The sequence below is a fragment of the Molossus molossus genome, unplaced genomic scaffold (assembly GCF_014108415.1).
Source record: "Molossus molossus isolate mMolMol1 unplaced genomic scaffold, mMolMol1.p scaffold_m16_p_17, whole genome shotgun sequence".
In the NCBI taxonomy this organism is placed as follows: Eukaryota; Metazoa; Chordata; class Mammalia; order Chiroptera; family Molossidae; genus Molossus; species Molossus molossus.
Genome location: NW_023425352.1, coordinates 4,837,354 through 4,857,477, shown reverse-complemented (window position 1 = coordinate 4,857,477; position 20,124 = coordinate 4,837,354). Strand labels below are relative to the sequence as shown.

General features: G+C 55.9%; 1 protein-coding gene across 1 annotated transcript in view; it reads right to left on the bottom strand.

The window, feature by feature from the left end:
• Positions 1-239: 239 nt before the first annotated feature.
• DOCK1 (dedicator of cytokinesis 1) overlaps positions 240-20,124 on the bottom strand; it is a 423,011-nt gene continuing 403,126 nt past the window's right edge. The window contains exons 47-52 of the mRNA XM_036264869.1: positions 16,072-16,209; positions 13,502-13,647; positions 8,991-9,189; positions 6,191-6,344; positions 4,800-4,957; positions 240-1,373 (exon numbers count right to left, since the gene is read on the bottom strand). Of these exons, the coding sequence (XP_036120762.1) occupies positions 1,278-1,373; positions 4,800-4,957; positions 6,191-6,344; positions 8,991-9,189; positions 13,502-13,647; positions 16,072-16,209 (891 nt within the window). The 3' untranslated portion in view covers positions 240-1,277. The remainder of the gene's footprint in view (positions 1,374-4,799; positions 4,958-6,190; positions 6,345-8,990; positions 9,190-13,501; positions 13,648-16,071; positions 16,210-20,124) is intronic.

The window sequence follows — 20,124 nt, the reverse complement described above, 5'->3', positions numbered from 1 at the left end:
TCTCCAAACAGGACGCTGGAAAGGCCCAGGGAGGGGAAGGGGCGCGGGCGGAGCCCAGGGCGGGAGGCATCTCGGGTGGGGGTGCGGCATCGTGGACAGGGGGGCGCAAAGCGCTCCGAGGATGCAGAATGCAGAGCCCCAGTTGTGGGTTACATCCGGGGTAAAGACAGCATGTCGGACACCTGGAGTCTTTTAAATAACATTTTATTTTTCATTGTCAATGATTAACTTTTGAGCCTATTAGAAGGGTATCATGATTACAGTGAATAAAAAAATATAGATGATAGAATAAAAATATTAGGTTATACAAAGTTAGCCTTTTAAAATCATCATTCGTCGACATTCTCAGGACGTTGGAGCTTTGAAAAAAACAACAGAAATTAATTTGGATTTTTTTTTTTTTTTTTTACATTTCCAGCAGTTAAAAATGAAGAGCACACATCGGGAATCACTGCGGACAACTATTACAATAAATGGAAGGACCACAACAATTAAAAAGTCGTGAGAACCAGCATATATATATACACTTCTGTACAGAGGACAAAAAGAACTCACCCAGTTAAAACCATCTCTCACAGAACATGTATTCTCTATTTAAAAAGACAAAAACTGATCTTCCTATACGCATAGTTATTCTTCCACTTGATCCAGTATTTTTAATGGTGTTTCCACTCCATAAATTAGTAACTGTTCAGTAGCTGAGAAATATCCTATTTTAAATTATACCAGAGGAGACCAGGCACTCCCTGAAACAGTCCGCCGTAACTGCCGTCGTTGGAGATGCACTCCACCCACGCAAAGCCCCGCCGCGGGCTGCAGCCGGGAGGGTCTGAGAAATCATCCCGCGCGGAAGCTGGGGGTTGGCCGATGCCAAGATGAGGCGTGGGAAGCTCGGGGGCTACTTACGGGGTTCCCGAGGACGACGCCTCCCTTCTGCTGGGCTCAGCTCAGCTCCGCCTCCCTCTTTGCTAATGACATTTGGCACAAAAGGCACGAGAAGAAAGGGCTTTGGGGCAAGACTTGGGCTCTCTCCAAGAGGACACTCAGAAGCCCCTAGTTTGATAAACACCCCAGGACGTCCCTGGCCCATATCCACCGTGGTCCCCAATACTAAAATCCACACAGTCCAAGGCTGAGAAGGAACTCCTTTTAAGGAAAAGCAATGGCCCTAAATGTCAGACACCTCGGGTCCAATGAGGTCAACGCCAGACACAGAAGGGGGCGGGGACGGGGACAGGCATGATGACAGCTCGCTCTTTGCAGCGTGTCCGCCCTGCTCACTGCACGATGCCGGAGTCCACCGATGTCTGCTTGCGCGTGGTCTTCGGAGGGGGCGGAGGCGGGGTCTTGCTGGGCAGCGGAGGCGGCAGGTGCTAGAAGACAGGGAGGTGAGGGAGACGCACGTTACTGATGCAGGGAAGCAATGGGGGGTCTGTCCCGGCACAGCGGCAGCAGGGAACGCTGACCTGCACCCCTGCGTGGGGGCTGCCTTCTGTGGGGTGTGGGGCTGGCAGGTCCGCTACACGCAGGGCTGGGCTGCCGGCCCCCAGATCAACTGCTTTCTCACAGAGCGGTCTGCACAGCCCCGGAGAAGGACGGCGGCTGTAAAGCCTGGTGCCATTGTCTAGGGCCCCGGAAGTGAACTGGGTGCCCACTGGGTGGTTTACTTGTTCAGAGCAAGTGACTATGGGCAAAGCAGGACCAGGGCCATTCAGGCAGCCTGGTGGTGTCACAGCGGAGCCTTCCTCCATGGGGACCCACAGGTCGCTCCCTGGGCCCCTGCAGACGCCTCAACACGAGTCCAGGACAGGCAAGTCCTTGGAGGTGCCCTCCAGGCTGGGAGAGACGCCCGCCCTGGCTCTCAGGATGGGAACGGCCACAAGGAGGTCTGGCCAAGCCATGGATGGCACCTGCAGCCACCATCCAAGTGACCCATCTACAAGGTCGTTTCTCATCCAGTCTGTTCTGAAATTGCACACGGAGGGCCATGAACCAGGTTAGGGGGGTGTTTAAACTCTACAGGAGGGAAATACAGTACTTGAAAAAACAGTGTAGCTGTGTCCCAATAAACAGTGTTCACAGAAACAGGCTGCACTGGGCCCAAGGACCATGGTTCCCTTAGAGTCTCGAGAATAAATTCACAACCGTAAAGGTGGCAGAAAGACCCACTTAATGGACCTGGCAGGTGTGAATGATGGGGGCGGGGGCTGTTCCCTCTGGCTTCTGAACCCTCCTGCATGACAGGCACCTGAGACACAGGAGACGCCACTACGACCAGTAGGTAGATGAGTGAACCACTGACTGAATGACTAGACGGGCAGACGAACGGACCAGGTGAGGGGCGCACGCCACCGACAGGACAAACCGGACGAAATCACAGCCACCGTCTAACTAGGGCGAGAGCCGACCTCACAGCTCCGTGGAGGAGAGCTTTCCAGGACAGAACGGTGGCACAGCCGTCTCTTGTCCCTTGTCCAGATTCCCTCCCTGTTTGCAGACAAGGACATACTGAAATGACCCCGTGCTGCCCTGGCTGGTCTTGCTTAGCGGTTAGAGCATCAGCCTGTGGACCGAAGGCTCTTGGGTTCAATTCCCAGTCAAGAGCATGTACCTGGGTTACAGGTTCAATCCCCAGGGTCGTGCAGGGGGCAACCAATCGATGTGTGTCTCACATCGCTGTTTCTCTCTCTTTCTCTCTCTCTCTCTCTTCCTTCTTCCCTCCCTTCCACTCTATCTAATGGAAAAATATCCTAGGGTAAATATTCTCGGGGGAGGATTAACAACAACAACAGAAAACAATACGATGACCTAGTGTTCAACAGAGGAGAGAATAAGTATGGCTAGACAGTTAAAAGAGGCAACAGGAAGAGATGGTGTGGATGGCAAGCCCAGGGGTGGTCGCGGAGACCATCGACACCCCACGGCAGAGGAACGATCGTCATCCTACCAGCTCCCAGGGTCCCCACAAAGGGAGGCCCCCTGGATACGCAACTGCTTCCAACTCATCATGACACACGGGGCCCATGGCCATGTCACCCGAATGTGCGCTCGCGCTGCGGGTAAATGGAACGAGGAGCAGAAAGCACAGAGACTCGGGAGAGGGATGGATCTGATTGAATCACAGCCTCTGTAAGAGGGACCAGAGCCGGTGCCTTGGGCTGCGTCCCTGACCAACAGCACTAGCGTCGAAGCCCCTGCAGGACGAGTCTAAGAAACGGAGCCAAGACGATGTGGCCCCTGAGTGGATTTGTAACCAAAAGGGACTTGCTCAGACTTCCAGGTTGAGAATTTTCAGTTCCCTGGTGTAGGAGGCCCTGCGGGGAAACCCTCCTTTTCCGGTCAAACAAAGACATGAAAATAAAGATCTGATTGGTTGACTAAGCTGCTAGGAAAAGAAGACCCCCCGACCAATCAGTGTTTTCGCTGGACTCTCTGGGTCTCCTCTCGTTCTAACTTGTAGTTGCTTGGTCTGTGTTCCGTTTCCATTGCTGCAACAAGAGCCGTTGCTGGGTGACCTGCCCTGTCTCCAGGGCCAGTTCCCCATCTTGGCACCTCTAGGGACAGAGGGCTGATCTGAAAGGCACTGCAGCCTTGGGACAGGTGACCCCCAGCGTCAGGGCAGAAGCCCAACCAGTCACAGGAAGAGTATCATACACGCTTGCAGAGCGGTCGGTAAGACAGTCTCCGTCCAGGGAGAAGAAAAACCTGTAGAATTTACTTTGTTTCAAGGGGAAAAAGCACGCCTCTGTTATGAAAAACTCACAGCCACGTAACCACCTCTGTCTTCAGTGTCCTGGAGTTCTGCTGTCACGTGGTCACTGTATAAGGCTGAGCAGACCCACCGATGTGAACAGGGATTTCCCCCTCCAGACTGGGCTCATCTAAGTGTATCAGGTGAACCTGGACGGGGGTCTCCCAGCCGAGGGTCCTCCTCTGTGCGCCCCTTGGCACGCAGCCAGGCCACGGAGCCACCGAGAGCCCACGTGACGCCAGCCTGGACAACCAGGAGGGCAGCGCGGTGGGTCACACAGGCTGTGTCTGAGACCACGCTGACCACTGGCAGCAGAGACCCTGGCTTAAATGGCGTTTGAAGCCTTTTCGCTGATATCTGCATTAGCAGGTCGGCCCTGAGGCCGCTGAGCCCGAGTACATCAGACAAGGTTAATAATTAAAACCGTCTCGAGAGGGTGCCAGCCTCGGGGAGCCAGCATGGATAAGGCTGCAGCTTGTGGCAGCCAGCACCCTGAATCTGAATAGCAAAGGGTCCCAAGGGGGCACGGGGGGGTTGGCCTACGGGATCTGGGCTTTGCCCAAATTAGAGCCCAATCCTGCCGATTCTCTGAGTGGCGGGAGCCTGTCCCACCAGGGGCGGCCAGTGCGGCGGTGACGCTCCTGCAGGGACTGTGGGATCGGGGCTTCCCCAGGGCCATGCTGGTGTCCAGGAGCCGGTGCCCCGTGCAGCCTGACAGCGGCCAGCTCCGTAAAGAGTCGGACGGCCCCTTCGCAGAAAGGCTGATCTTCACAATCTAACTTCCACGAGAGCGGCACCTCGAGTGCAACGGCCTCTGTGGCCACGGGGCGGCCTTCACCCCTTTCCTTGTTCCTGGGCGAGGGTCCCTGTGCAGCGATGACAGGACCACAGGTCCCGCAGGCCACAGTTGTGACCACTGGGCCTTTATTTCCCCCCCCGAAATCAAACCCAGACTGGCCCAAAGCAAACACGCCAACGTCAGGAAGGAGGGACTTCGATTTTTGGAGGCAAAGGTATTAAAAACGCTCATTTCAGGTTCCCGACTTACCCTCTGGTGAGGAGGGGGAGGCGGGGGTGCGGGAGAGCCCATCAAGTCCTGGCTGTCCATGAGATTCCCGTAGTCCGCCATGCCGCCCTTCAGAGGCAGAGGGGGTGGGACCTCGGCCACGTCCATCCCGGCCACGGCCATGCCATTCAGCTCCAAACCTGAGAACCGGACAGATGTGCACTCAAACCATGTTCCCACTGGGAGTGAACACACACAGCTGCTTCTCAGTCTCCGGAGCAGCAGGGAGGCAGACACTCGATCCCTCAGAAAAGCTTGTCAGCAGGGCAGCAGGGAGGGCAGGAAGGGGTAGACGAGGCAGAGGGTGGGGTCCCCTGCTACGGGCATGTTCTGGAAAGGGAACATCAGGTACTTGGTGGGTACTTTAAAACGCAAGCGGTTGTCAGCAAGAGAGGTCGTCAGAGAGCTTGAACCCACCATAAAAACAGTCATGTCACCCCGAGACCTTTCCAATCCCTCCCCAGGTCCCTCTGCCTCCAGCTGGGTCAGGAAGGCGGTCTCCACCTGCCTTGGCGAAGGATGCTGTGCCCAGCCCTCCAGGGGAGTACCTGGACAGCACCACCAAGCAAGGACTCACGCTGCGGCACAGCCGGCCGCTCAGCGACTGTAGGAAACGGAGTCATTAGCAGCTGCGGCCCCGTGGAGGCTGCTTTCCGTGAGCCAGGGGGAAGTGTGATCGATTTTTACAGTAAATGGAAAAAGTCGCGGTTTGCAAACGGGGAGACGATCGTTAAGACGGCATATGCTCAGCCCTTGTTGAGACTCTGGGAAGTAATTTGTGTTTCTTTTGTGTTAAAGAGAGGAAAATTGACATTTTTGCTGACAGGTCTCTTTACCGGTTTCCCGATGACCCAGCTGATGACAAAGTCCTTCATTAGGACAAGTCTTCCGAGGAGAGTCGTGTCTCCGTGGGCGGGAAGCCTGCTGTGGCGTGGAGGGGAGCAAGGAGACGGCCCCAGAGGGAGCGGGTGGCGCACTGCGCAGAGCGCACACGGCACAAAACTGGCCGTCGTGAGTGTGCAAACCAGTGGCATCCGTCACATTCATAATAATGTGCACCCATCACAACTATCTGTTTCCAAAACGCATCGCCCCCAACACAGTCTCCACCCCATAAGGCGCCCACCCCACCCCCTCCCCCAGCACACGGCACTGAGGGCCTGGATGGCTCCGCACGTTCCTCCCAGGCAACTCGGAAGCCCGGGACTGAGCTTTGGCTGATGTGCTGATGTCCTGAGGGACAGTGCCAGCAAGCCAGGTGCTCAGAGACTGTCTGCTGCGTCGGGAGGAGGTGGGTCTAACTGTAGCGGCTTCAGCCAAGGGGGTGAGGCACAGGGCATGGCGTGCGCAAATGCGGAGAAGGTCCCACTTACTGGACTGCACACTGAAGCTGAGCTTGGTCCGTGGCATGACGGGAGGGGGTGTCTGCTGGGCGGGCGGTGACGACGGGGACACTGAGAAGCGCCTCTCACTTCCAATGACGTTGATCACCTGGCTCTTCGGCCTCTGGGGCCGCAAGGGACTTATCTACACGGAGGGACAGAGAGAGCAGAGTTAGGGTCTGTCAGGCTGTGTGCCACCTCCAAATTCATATGGAGTCCTGACCCCAGTGCCCACCAAGGTGACCTTACCTGAAAAAGGGATCTCTGCAGATGATCAAGTTAAGATGAGGTCATTAGGGTGAACCCAATATGACTGATGTGCTTATGAAAGGGGGATTTTGCCACAGACACACGGGGGAGGGGTTGGGTGATGCTTCTAGGAGCGGACGAGCACCAGTGATGGCAGTAGAGCCCAGAAGCTGGGGGGGGGGGGCACAAACACACTCTCCCTCACAGACGTCAGGAGGAGCCCCCCCGAGGACATCTGGACCTCGACCTCAACCTCCTCCCAACTGTGAGATGATAGTTTCTGCTGGGTAAGCCCCCAGGTTTTGGTGCTTTGTTGCAAACATTTGTTACATTGGGAAGTTTATTTATATTTTCTTACAAGGTGGCCTCTAGTTACTCTGAGCTAGGAGCAATTCGACATGTTGTTAACTAGCCGAAAAGGAGGGATTCAGATCCCCAGGAAGGGGAGGCGGGCGGGCGCACACCCTCTCGGGTCTGCAAAGGCTCCGGAGGCTGGAAGGAGGGCAGGAACGTTTGAACCCCTTGGCAAACGGGGTGGTTGAGGGGACACGGCAACAGGCTGACTTCTAGACCGGGTGCACCTTCCCGGGCAAACCCACGTGGGAGGCCTGAGAGGCCTGGGCGAGCTCTGGGCTCCTTGGGTGGCAGGTCATGAAATCGTTAATGACGCAAACCACGGAGGCAGCTGACCCCCCCTGGAGGGACCAGAGGGAAGCTGTGCAGAAGCTCAGGGGCTCGGGCAGTGGCAGCCCCAGAGGGCCCGGGAGACACTGGGGCGCTGGCGTGGCCTCAGGGAGAGGGCGGCGGCTTCTGCTCCCGCCAACCTCAGGGCAGGGCAGGTGGCCAGTCAAAGGCACCCTGAGGCTTACACTGCACCTGCAGATGCTGAACGACTCACAGACCTTGCTGGCACCTGGCACCTGCGGGAGAGGCCGCTCTGGACAGGTAACCAGGCTGGACCAAGAATGGTCCGCTCCAGCGAGAGATGCGGAGGGAGTCCTGGCTCCGAGCTGCAGCCGTGGTCACTCTGAGAGTCATCAGAGGTCACAGGAGGGTCAAGGTTCTGGGCTGACCTTGGCCTGTTCTGCGGATTTGCTGAGAGACTTTGGGCCAGCCGGGGGAGGCCCACTTGGTGCTGAACTCAGCCCGCCTTTGACGGCATCCTTGCAGGAAACGGCCACCGTGGGGAGGGACAGACTGCTGCTGTGACAGCCAAGTGCCTGCTACGCCCTGAGTTCTCGTCACACAACTGAACGGTGACCCACTCTGCCTGCGGGCTCGGCTTCTAGGCCTCTGTTCTCACAGCCTCACAGGAGCCTACAGAGAACCACAGGGAAGACTTGGAGTGTCCGGCCCTCGGTCAAGTCACCTGGTTCCGTTAGCGCCCCAGCCAGTGACGAGGGCGTGAGTGTGAGGGCGCTGCCCTGGCCGAGACGTTGGCCAGGCCCGGACGGGTCGAATAGCGGTGGAGAATGTGGGCTGATTCACCGGCAACTTCTCAGCCTTACCACAGGGCCCAGGCCCGCACTGGCCAGTCCCTCCCGGGGCCCCGACACGCTGGGCCGCCGCTTGCCGCAATGAGCAGCCCAGCCCAGCGGCGGTCAGAGCGGTGTCCACAGGCCACCGTGGCTCTCGGGTCTGCCTTCTGCCTTCAGACAGCCAAGGACATGTGGCTGTAGGTCTGAGCAGCCGGCAGCCTGGATGACACGTGCCCTCCACTGTTCAAGGTACAGAAAACCACGACGTTTGTCTTATGAAAAGGGGGTCCCATCTGAGCCCTTCGACGAAGCAACACCTCGGCCCAGCCAGGACGGGTCATGGGCATTCCTGGCCACTGTACAGACAAATGCTCTTCTGTCCTGTCCTGAGCGATGGGCGGGGCTCTAAGCCTGGCTTGACCTTTGCCACTGACAGCCTGTGCCGGCGTCTTCCCTACGGAGTTTCCAGCCTCCAAACAGCATTTTCGGAGTCGAGTCACCCCTGAAGCTGTCCGCGCCTCATTTTGCCCACAGGCTGTTAACACTGAGCTCCGGGGAGCAGCAGCCCCCAGGCTCAGCCCAGGCTCCTGTGCTGCATCGCGCGGGGGACCCAGGAATGAGTGGGATTCCCTGAGACCCGTTTCTAACGTCAACCAACCAGCACGGGCCATGTTGTCTGGAAAGACGGCCAGGAGACGCGAGCGTGGGGGAGGGGAGGCCTGGGAGACAAGGGCTGTGTGCGGGCGGGGCGGGAAGGGCGGGCACCCTCGCTGGGCGCTAGGGCACTGGGCCACCTGAGGCGGAGGGTTCTGGCCAGGAGGGCCAGGGAAAGGCACGCGAGGTGCGGTTTTCTGACATCAGAGCGTTCTTGTTCGCCCACGGAGACGTCAGGATGCCCGAGAACATGGGGGTGCTGCTCGAACCCCTCGGGATGCAGGGCGGTGCAAGTTAGACCAGAGGAGGGTGGAGGGAGCCCTGGATCTTCGTGTGACAGCCCCTCTGGCTAAATGCCGAGCAAAGGAGGGTCCCAGCCGTGCCACAGAGGGGGGTCCCCTGGGAATTACCGTTTCTGAGAGGATCACAGCCTCAGACAGCTGCGGGGCCGCGTCCGCGGGTTTAAATTCCTTATCGAATATCTCCTGGTGCCTGCTGTTCCTCTTCTCCTTCTTCTTGTCCTTCTTCTCCTTCTCGGGGTCGTCCTTGTCCAGCTTGTCCTGGGACCTCGAGTGCATTTTCTTTGGCAGGAGGGGCTCCAGGGCAAACCTAAAGGAAATGGTTGTTTAAGTCATCGGCCTCTTGCCCTGGCCGGTGTGGCTCAGTGGACTGAGCATCATCCCAGGCACCACGAGGTCATGGGTTCAATTCCTAGTCAGGCACATGCCCTGGTTGTGGGCTCGATCCCCGGTTAGGGGGTACAGAAGGCAGCCGACTGATGTTTCTCTCTCTTTCACTCTCCTCCCTCTGTCTCTAAAATCAATAAAACCTATTTTAAAAACGGAAATAAATCACGGGCTCTCCACCCTGCAGTCATGTGTCAAGTCACTCTCGGAAAACCCACGTGCTGCCCGGAACCGCTGAATTCTACAGGAAAGGATGATTTGAAAAGGGGTTGGAAGGAAACCTGAGATACATATTAACCAACTGCGACGGATGGACTGAGTTTGCCCCTGGGAAAGAACAAACGGAAAAACCCACGGCTGCAGGACGGTGGAAACACGAGTCTTCAGGGGTGTCTGCTGACCTGTGAAGGGGGGTGGTACTGGGTGTAGAGGCTCGTGCTGATGCAGACCCTTCTGGTGTGGCGATCCGACCAGGTCTGCGTCCAGCTTAGACTGAAGATAAGCAGGTGGCGCCCACTGCAGCCCTTTGTGTGGCCCTGCTCACAGGTACAGAGGTGCCCTCAGGGGTTCAGCCGAGCACTGAGTTACAGACAGAGGGCTCTGCCGCCTGCTGGTCAGTCTCCCCTCCTCTATCAGCTGTGGGCTGGACGTCCCAGTCACAGGATGAAGTGAGGACACCGCCACCTCTGGGCACGTGGTGTAAAAACACGTTAACGGTCAACCCACTGAGCAAATGGATCTGGAACTCATTTCTAAGGCGCGTGTCAAAGCTGGGCACACACACACGCCCGCACACGCTGTGGTCCGCTGTTTCCGTGTAAGACTGGAGGGCACCCTCCTTCTGTCCCCGTCAGTCGTACGAGGAGACGGGACTCCCATTCTGTGCCGCCGGAAGGGGGCGGGAGGTGGGGCCGGTGTGCGCGAAGGGACGACAATGGCTTTGAAGTCTTGCTGCGTCAGCTCCCACGTGAGGCATTTCATTATGAGGGTCTTGTGTTTCTTAAAACACAGCCCATGAAAATGGCATTTCACGAGAGAGGTGGTTTCGTAAAAGGAGTTCCAGCCATACAGCCATAGAGGGGAAACAGCCTGTACTGTGATTTCTGATGAATGTCTTCGGGGCTGTGGGCTACCCATCATTTCCACGTGATGGAAAGAAACAAAATTCAGAGCTGCCTGCCCAGGGCCCGGCAGTCCCCAAGCCTGGTGGTAGACAAACCCGTCCCCACCGTCCGGGCTGTGGGGACGGAGCTGGCCAGAGCCTGTCCTCGGATCTCTCGGTCCTCACAAGGACCTGCGGAGCCTGCCCTCCTGGAGAATACGATGGCTTCCTAAGGGGACTCAGAAAGGCAGTTCGATTTCATCCTAGCGGTGGCTTCCTGTAACCCCGTTTGTGAAAGGAGCCTTAGGAACAAATCCACTGCTCTGGTTCAGAAGGCCAGCCCAGCCACCTTTACGACGTGGGGCAGGCAACAGTGGAAACCCCCACTCGGGTGACTGTTCGCACAACCGAACTGCAAATGCACCGCGGACCCGGATGCTGAGAGCAGGAGCCTCCTCTCCGACGGTGTCTCCCCGGGGGGACTGGAGGCGGGCCGGACGAGCCGGGAAGGCCGCTACCATTCGAACCGCAGTGGTGCCGAGTGTAGGCGCTGATTACCAACAGCTGCTAACACCACCGGAGCAGGCACGGGGAGACATGATGACCCTCTGCATGAAAGAACCTATGAAGTCATCCTGTCCCCACATCGCACCTGGATCTGATCAAGCCTCTAGATGCCTCTACCCATCTGCTGGGAACACTCAGGACAGAGAGACACCCGCCAGACCACACCGTAGGGGGGGCAACCAGCAAGATTTGGGCTACAGGATAAGCAGCCTAGATTTCTCAAGAAATAAATTGCAAGAAAAAAATGTAGAGGGAGAAACCTATTGATTTAAGGAGAATTAAGCCCGGGCCAGTTTGGCTCAGCAGATAAGAGTGTCGGCCTGTGGATCGAAGGGTCTTGGGTTTGATTCTGGTCAAGGGCATGTACCTGGGTTGCAGGTTCGATCCCTGGGCCCTGTCAGGGGGCAACCATTGATGTGTCTCTCTCACATTCATGTTTCTCTCTGTCTCTCTGCCTTCCTCCCTCCCACTCCATCTAAAAAGCAATGAAAAAATATCCTCCTGTGAGGATTAACACAAAACAAACAAAAAAGAGAATTAAAAAGATACATCAATCAAGTGCAAGATGAGAATCTTCTATGGATCAATTTCAAACAAATCGACTTAAAACTATGACATTTATAGCACAATTAGAAAGTAAGATCAGTATTTGATGATACTATGAAATGAATGTTACTTTTTTACGTGGGCTAAATGGTGGTTGTTTTTAACTTCTTAGCCTTTAGAAATTCACACTGAAATATTTGTGGATGAAAAGACACGAAGTTTCAGATTTGCTTCAAAATCATGTGGGGGAGGGAGGAAGCGTGGTCCAGGCTGAAACAGACTGGCGAGGGGCTGATGATGACAGAGGCTGGCTCCTGGGCTCAGGCCCCATTGAAATATCTTGTCCACGTTGTATGTGACCGAAACTTGTCCACAATAGAAACTTAAAGATGACTGATGAAATCCACCAGCGTGGATTTCGACCACCAAGGCATTCTGGGACCCCCAGGCTTCTCCAGCTGAATTCACATGAACCGGTAAGTCCACATCCATGATGTGGTAGATACTGTGTCTAGGATATTATAAGCGATAATCAAAATATTCATGACTTTCTTCTAGGTCCTGGAGAACCTGAGACACCGAATGGAGGGAAAAGGATCAGGGGGTGTTGGCTCAGAGGAAGACGCGTCCTGGGAAGAACAGACACGTATACCAAGAACCATGAGAAAGACAGGTTCCGTTTTAGATTTTTCGCCCGTGAGAAGTAACTGCCGACAGGATATCCTTCATCCCGCAGGTGGCCCGGGCCCTGTGAGACCACAGCCTCATTTCCCCCCATCAGTTACAGAGCAAGGGGGGGGGAACCCTGGGGAAGAACAACAACCTGGACTCTCCCAAAGGTCCTCCAGCTCAAGGTTCAACCAAGGCCGCCCAGGAGAAGGCAATGATGCTCAGGTGCTCACACGCGCCACACGTCGCGATTCTGGCCAAACCCCCAGGGCGACGTCCACCCTCATCCCTACATCCCGGGAAATATCAGGCCTTGTCATAACCAGCCTGGCGATTTTCGTGGGGAGAAGCTGAATTCAATTTCTTTAGCAATCTCGTGCCACGGGACAAGCACACACGCTTCGAGTACCTCTGAGCTGAGAATGTCCAGATGGACCTGGCCTTGCAAAGACCAGGCGCTGAGAACAGCCGCTGCTAAGAAAAAAACGTGGCTGTTGCTTTCAGTTCTGCCCGGTGACGTCAGCCGTGGACAAGAAAGGAGGTGCTGAGGGTTTGTGTCTGCACGTTGGGGTCCATGCACTGCAGGGACGGGGGCCTGCGGGTCGAGAGGGTGACGGACTGCTGACCAGATGGGGCTGGACGAGCACATGACTGTGCACACCCGACAGCGACACCATGAGAAGCTCTTCGCTGGTGGTTCAACCGCACGCACTGCTTCTTTTTGGATAAGAAGAGCAAACGTTACATGTTTGCTTCTCAAAAGCGCAGAGCATGTCAACGGGGAGGATCTCTGAGCTCTCCGAGGTAACTGGAGAGACAGCCTGGAAGTGAGCCAGAGATGGGGTCCACGCACAGTGGGTGGGGACCGCACGCTCCCTGGGGTGTGAGAATCGACGGGAACCATCCCCAGAGTGGTACCCAAAGTGCGAACTTCTTTCTCAGAGACTCACAAGACCCTGAAAGTCTTCCCGGGCACTATGCTCGTCAAGTTCGGAGGGTATCCGTTTCAAAGACCGTTTTGATTTAAAAAAAATTGTTTTTCCTTTATTAATTTGAGAGAGAGAAGAAGTGAGAGGGAGAGAGAGATAGAAACATTGATGAGAGAGAACATTGACGGGTTGCCCCCCACTGGGGATTTGGCCCACGACCTGGGCATGTGTCCTGACCGGGAATGGTGACCTCTTGGTGCCTGGGTCGATGCTCAACCACTGAGCCACACCTGGCTGGACCCATTCTGATTTTTTGAAAATCTTCTCAGCTGTGATAAAACCAACCCAGGGCCCTGGGTGGCTCCTCCCAGTGCCCCCCCCCCCCCCCAAGCTCTCTCTCCCTGCAGCCGAGTCCCACTCACCCATCAGAGCCCGGCCTGGAAGGGGTGCTGTCTGATGACAGGGAGGAGACAGAGGCCACCGACAGAGGCCGGGATGCGGACGGCATGGTGAAGGATCGCACCATGGACCGGGGACGGCTGCCTCGTCTGTCATCCAGGCTTGAGGGCTGCAGGGGAGACAGGGAGGGACCGAGAGAAAGGGGCTTGTTAGATGTTTGTCCCAGAAAACTTCCAGTCTTGGGACCACACGGTCTTAACAGCCTGGACTCCAGACCAACACTGTTATAAACAGCACACGTTCCTGTTTGGAGTCAAAGCTGAAAATGATCATTTGGTTTTTTTTTTTTGAAACCTGACCCGTTCTTGTGAAAAACTCTTTTTGGCTTTACACAAGTTTACATGCTGTTTTCTTGACCAAGACCACAGTGCACCAGCCTTTTCCAAAGTCACAGGAGGGCCAGAGAACCGGACGTCCACAGTGACGTCCAGAAAGGGGTGAGAGAGTCTGCAGGGTCTTCGGGTGAACTCTGTACCCGGGCACATCGATGAACCGTGCAGACCACAGACTGGATGGCTGAGCTTCCGTGGACTGAAACCCGACGCCCCTGCTCGTCCTCCCTGCGGGGAAGTGCCGTGGATTCGGTGGCGCCACGTGGGGCTGCCCTCCTGCTCCACCTCCTCGCCCGCTGGTGGCCAGTGATGCATCTTCCCATACAAATGGTCTCCGGACGGAATTTTCCATCCTCCTTGACATATTGTCGCAGATCACTGAAAAACTGTCCCTGAAATATACCCTGTGTCAGCCTCTAATTAGCTAGGAAATGCTACTGCACCTGCACCCGAACCAGATGTTGGCACATCTGGGGCCACAGCTGCTGCAGAAGCTCCTATCTTTGGCTGGAGGGTGTGGAAACCCCGTTCTGGGAGGGCACGTGCTCTCTGAGGCTTCGGCTGCACCCCCATCCCCAGGCCGACTGTTTGGGACCCTCGCTGATTAGATCACATGTCACCACTTCCACATCTTAAAAGTGGGCCCATTTCAAAACATGTGTTTTGCACACGAAATACAATTTGATTTGCGCGCTATCTCTTTAATAAGAAAAGGTTCAAAACTGCAAAAGAACCGTTTAAAGGAGGGGTCTGTAAGCTTTTCTGCAAAGGGCCAATCTGTGCTGCGGGCTTGCGGCCACGAAGGGGCTGCTCCGCTGCTCAGCTCCGCTGCGGTAGCCTGGGGGCCGTCACACACAGGACCGCAGCGAGTGAGCGTGACTGCTTGCCAATAAAACTTTATCAACAAAGATGGGGGCGGCCGCAGGCTGCCCACCGCCGGTTCAGAGCAATATGCCGCTGGGCTCTGGCGGCAGGGAGGGTCTGCCCGGCTTGGGTTTAGCACCAATAACGGTGCCATTCCACGTGTCCCTGGAGACGTCCATTGTCATTAACAGGCCTTTATGAGAAAACTAAAAAGGAAACGGTGATTTGTAGACTAGTCCAAATTGTGAGCATGCTCCTTGGATAAAACCTACAGACTCTGAGCTACAACAGCCCCGTCGGCCTTTCGGAAACAATCCAAGGCCTGCTCTGCGGAGGGTCCTCCGCCCCAGGACCCTGGGGTCTGCTTCTCATGCCTGCAGCACGAGGAGGAGCTGAGCTCCTGCGCTTCCATCCAGGGAACGGGCTCCGTACAGCCCAGGACCGTGGGACGGAGGCCAGGCCCAGCCAGCCCGAGGGTGCCCGTGGCTTAAGGAGTCAGAGGTGCTCTGAGGAGGGGTCTGGCCTCACCCCCAAGCTGCTGAGACATGGCTCACAAAGACCGTCTCACGCCCGCCACAGGGCCTAAGCGACCAGGTGTTTCTGCATCATCCTAAGTCCCAAGCTGCTCTCTCATCTGGCTCCTGACGAGGCCCTGCTCAGAAACCTGGCACGAACTCTTAGCAGAAGCCCAGTGCTGCCCTTCACCCCAGGGAAGCCTTCTGCCCCGCACTGGCGTGCTAGGCTCTTGGTGGTCAGGCACCTTCCAACTTCCTCGGACTCTCTGCCCAAGGCCCGGCTGCGTCTGCAGGGGCCCTGGCCTGCCCTTCATCCCGCCTGCAGCCTTTGCGAGTGAGGCCTCTCCCTAGGCGGCGTGCGCCCATCTCTCCCCAACCACCCCCGACTCACCCCTCTTGGCCTAGACCAGTGACCACTTCCTCCAGCAGCTAATCCTCGCCAACCTCAGACCTCAGAAACCCATCACTGCTCCGCCTGTGGCTTTGACCTTGGGTTGGGCACAGGCTCATCTCTGACTTGGGGCTCCGTGGAAGCCCCAGCCCTGTGCTATTTGATCAACCCTCTGTATGTTCTGTGAGATTTACTTCTCTGTTGCTCCAGCACACTGAGGGTCGCCGGTGACCAAGCCACTTCAGGAACACTGACTCACCCTGCCATTTCCAATCACCGCAGGAGGTGGCTGGTGTGCTGGCAGACGGACTGACAGAGGGGCTGAGGTCCCTGACACCCCCGCTCCCTAAGCAGGCGTCCCGTACACGTCTCCGTTACTGTGAAACCCTGAGCCCTCCCTCCTGCCCCACTTCTGCGACGAGACCCCTCACCATGGTCCGGACGCCGTACTGCTTCTCCACCTTCTCCTTGAGCTGTCGGAAGCAGGTTTCCATCCTCTCGTGGAACGGCCTCAGCGCCTCGGTGATTTTCTCCCCATGGATCCGGATCCCTTCGGCCAAAAATGGAATCTGCAAAACAAACAGGCCGACCCTCCTCATGTCCCGGGTCGAGGTCCGGGGGGAGGCAGTGGCCGTCACTGGGCATCTGCTTTGGCACCCACACCAGACTGGCTGATTCAATGCGTCAGCAGGCTCATTGCCCCAAAGCCCAAACCGTTGACATTAAAATCATTTGTGCTTTGAACTGGACACGTCTGGGGCGGCGCTCAGCCCGGCCCACGCCTGCCCCTCTTGGACTTGGCCGGACTCATCTGTCAGCCCGGACAGACTTACCTGCGCTTTTCACTTGAGTTCGGGAAAAGCTGACTTTTGAATTTGTTGAGGTGTAACTTGATCTGTTAGCCACGGGTCATGTCACAGTGCAAAGATTTTTTTTTTTTTTAGCTAAGAAATTGCCTTTATAGGCCATTGAGAGCCCTATTCCCAAATGCAGAAATCTAATTACATGTGATCTGCGGTCCCGACGGCTATTCTTCTTTGGAAAGGAAGACCACATTTATTCTTTCGTACAACTAAAAATAATCTCTTCTCTGCCAACATTGCTGTCACAAAGTATCCACGCCAACACTTCACTTCCCAGTGTGGAGATGAAGCTGACCTTTGAAACTGTCACCAAGAGACATTTCATGCCCAGTCCTCGGGACCCTCCAGGGTCCCCGCAGTCGGGGAGGGCGTAAAGGCTCCTTTCTCTCCCGGCTTCTGCCTCCAACCCCCCCCCCCCACCCCTCCCGCTCGGACAGGGAGTGCGACACTCTTCAATGCAATCAAGCTAAGAGGCTTCCTCCTAATAACTTATAATTAAATCAACATACTGATTAGAAACAGATTTTCCGAATATAACAGGACACCAACCTCAATGAGCAGATTTATAAGAAGGATAATAAGTACACAATTGGATTGCATGTGAACCAATTCAAGAATTCTTATCAAGATGAGTCGAGGCATAAGCTGTGTGGCTGCCGTTTACTGCAGGCAGCTGCGTCCTCTCCCGCTGCTCCAGGGACGGGATGGGAGGCGTGCTCCCCGAGTTCACAGCCCGCTGGCCTGCCCTCGGCGGCACCCACACGCCCGGGGTACACGCCAGGCATCCCCTTCCCGCCAGTTGCCGCCGAAAGGACAGTGTGCAGGAGAGGTTCTGAGCCAGCTGGGACTCTTTAATATTCTGCAGGAATTACTCTTGCAGATGGCACGTCCCTGGGGCTGGCTGTGGTTTGTTCGGGTTCAACAGCAGAGGATGCTCACAGTAAGCTCTCTGCCTCCCAAGTCCCGCCTTGGGGGCCGGCAGCCTGGGGACAGCGTTTGGTGGGATGGTGACCGTGGTGTGTCCACGGGGGCGCAAAGGCAGGGATGGGGGTGCGCTCTGGAGGTTAAAGCACAGCTGCCCTGGATACTAAAAGCATTTCGGTGGCGAAGGGGACCTTTCTCGAATGTGCAAAATGCAATCTAATCATTCTGGTGCATTGCGTCGACTTGACAAAGCTCCGAATTGGGCAGATTCTGGGCACCAAAGACACTACTTGCTGGACCCAAGGTAAGACCGTGGGTTTCGGTCACTGGTACCACATGAAGTGCAATCTGGCAGGTGACGTGTATGGAGCATGCGAACCATCCCCTGGAGAGGTCCCGGACGTGGGTCCGAGGGAACCTTCTTCCAGGATGGGATGTGGCGGATCTATGTCTGCTTGGGGCTGAGCCGTGGCCGCGATCAACATACCCTCCGACTTACCAGGTGCTCAGCATACACGCAGGAGCCACGGAGCGAGGCCCGAAGTGGCCTGTGGGACCCTTCAGTTCCGCGGGTTCCAACCTGGCTGAGCATCACAACCCCTGGGGCAGCCTGCTGAGCCCCACCCCGAGTGCTGACCTGCTCTAGGACGGACCCCGGAATCTGCATGTCGAGAGCGTCCCAGAGCCCAGGGAGGGGAGAGGCGGCCTGGACTCCTTCACGCTGAGCAGGAACCTGCTCCACAGTGACGCCCTTCTAAAGGAGGCTGTCCTTGACGGCTGCCCCGTGTCCCCTGCAGACGGCGGGCCTGCCCACAGCACAGAGCATCTGGAAGTCCCGCCCAGCGCGCCAGGAGCCCCACCCCCGGCCACGCCGGCCACGCCTGCCGCCACGAGCCACGCCTGCCGCCACGAGCCACGCCTGCTGCCGCTGGGCAGGGTGAGTGAGTTGGCTCTTTCATTTTAAAAGAGAACTATGTAGCCCTGGCTGGTTTTCCCAGTGGTTAGAGCGTTGGTCTGCAGACGGAAGAGTCTCGAGTTCAATTCCCAGTCAGGGGCACACACCCCAGTTGCAGGTTCGATCCCTGGTTGGGGTCACGAGGGAGGCAGCCAGTTGATGTGTCTCTCTCACATCAATGTTTCTCTCTCTCTCCCTCCCACTCTATCTGAAAAAAACCACAAAAACAAGCAATGGGAAAATATTCTCAGGTGAGGATTAAAAGAATAACAATAAAAGAAAAACCTGGATACATCCCCGTGGGCGAGTATGAGTCTGTGTGGATTCGTCTTTGCACACCCGGCGGGATGCTCAGCAGGACAGCTGCTGTGGAGTCACTGAGCGGTGCCTTGGAGGAAGGGCCGGTGCTCGCTCGTGACCGCGGTGACAGCTGCAAACCCAGCCGAGGCCCGGCCCGTGCCGCCTGCACTGACTCCAGCCCCCACGGGGGAGGGGCAGGTCGGCACCGTCCTATCCCAGCCCTGGCAAAGCACAGCGGGAGCTGCCACTGGACAACCAGCCTTCACAAGCGATTTTAGGAGCCAGGATGTGCTCGCTGGATGTCAGTGTGGAAACTGCCAGGGGGTCCCGGGGACTCCCGAGGGGAAGCCTCCCACTCGCCGTGGAGTCTCAGGATAAACACCCCAAACCACACGCACTAACAAACCAAAACAAGACAGCGTTCTGATCACCCCAAACTCCCCTTTTTTAATGACTGCACGGCTCAATTACTGATAGGGAAACGTGTGGTTTTCAAAACATTGGCAAAGAAAAGCCAAGTCACAGGTACTGTGGGGAATATGTATTTTCAGCACTTTTGATTTAATGAAGTCGCTAGAAAACAGATGCCTTCTTCCCACTCTCCCGTGAGCTGCTTCAAAATTCATCCTTTAATGTGTTATTAGGGCAATGACAAAGTCCTCTCTGGGGAACAAATTATTTTTCTCTGTAGGACTTGAAACTCTTAAAATCCAATTTGCTGTTAAAGCTTACAGGGGAAAAAAAAATCAATAGGACTTTTGCAGACCGAACTAGTTTTTGTGCAATGGCTTTATAGCCTTCAGGAGTTTGGAATTGTGGACCCTTTGGTTTCTACAACATCTAAATTGGAATCATTCAGACATTTAAACGCTCTCCCTCTTCTTTAGTCACAGGGTGACTGCCGATGGGGCTGGCTTCCATCCCCGGCAGTTCGGCCGATGAGGTCCCGTGGAGTCATCCCCAGTGTGGTCAGAATTAATTCCAAGCCAAACAGATGTCCGATGCATATGGATTCGTGGTAAAGTCACTCCCCTTAGGATGGTTGTTACAAAACACGCACGCGAAACCCAAGTGGAAAGTAACAAGTGCTGACGCGACGTGGAGAAACGGGAACCCTGGCTCATCCCTGCGGGCGGATCACCAAATAGAGCACCCGCTGTGGAAACAGGCCGGTGGGCCTTCAAACAACTAAAAATAGCCTGTGGCTCCATGGTTGTGCGTCAACCCAGGCACCAAGAGGTCGCCGGTTCGATCCCCAGTCAGGGCACATGCCCAGGCTGTGGGCCAGACGCCCAGTGGGGAGCATGCAGGAGGCGGCCAGTCGATGATCTCTCTCATCGATGTTTCTCTCTCTCTCTCTCCCTCTAAAATCAATAAAAAAAGGAATTAAAAAATAAAACAATTAAAAATATAACTAGCAGGTCAACCAGCATCCCACGTCT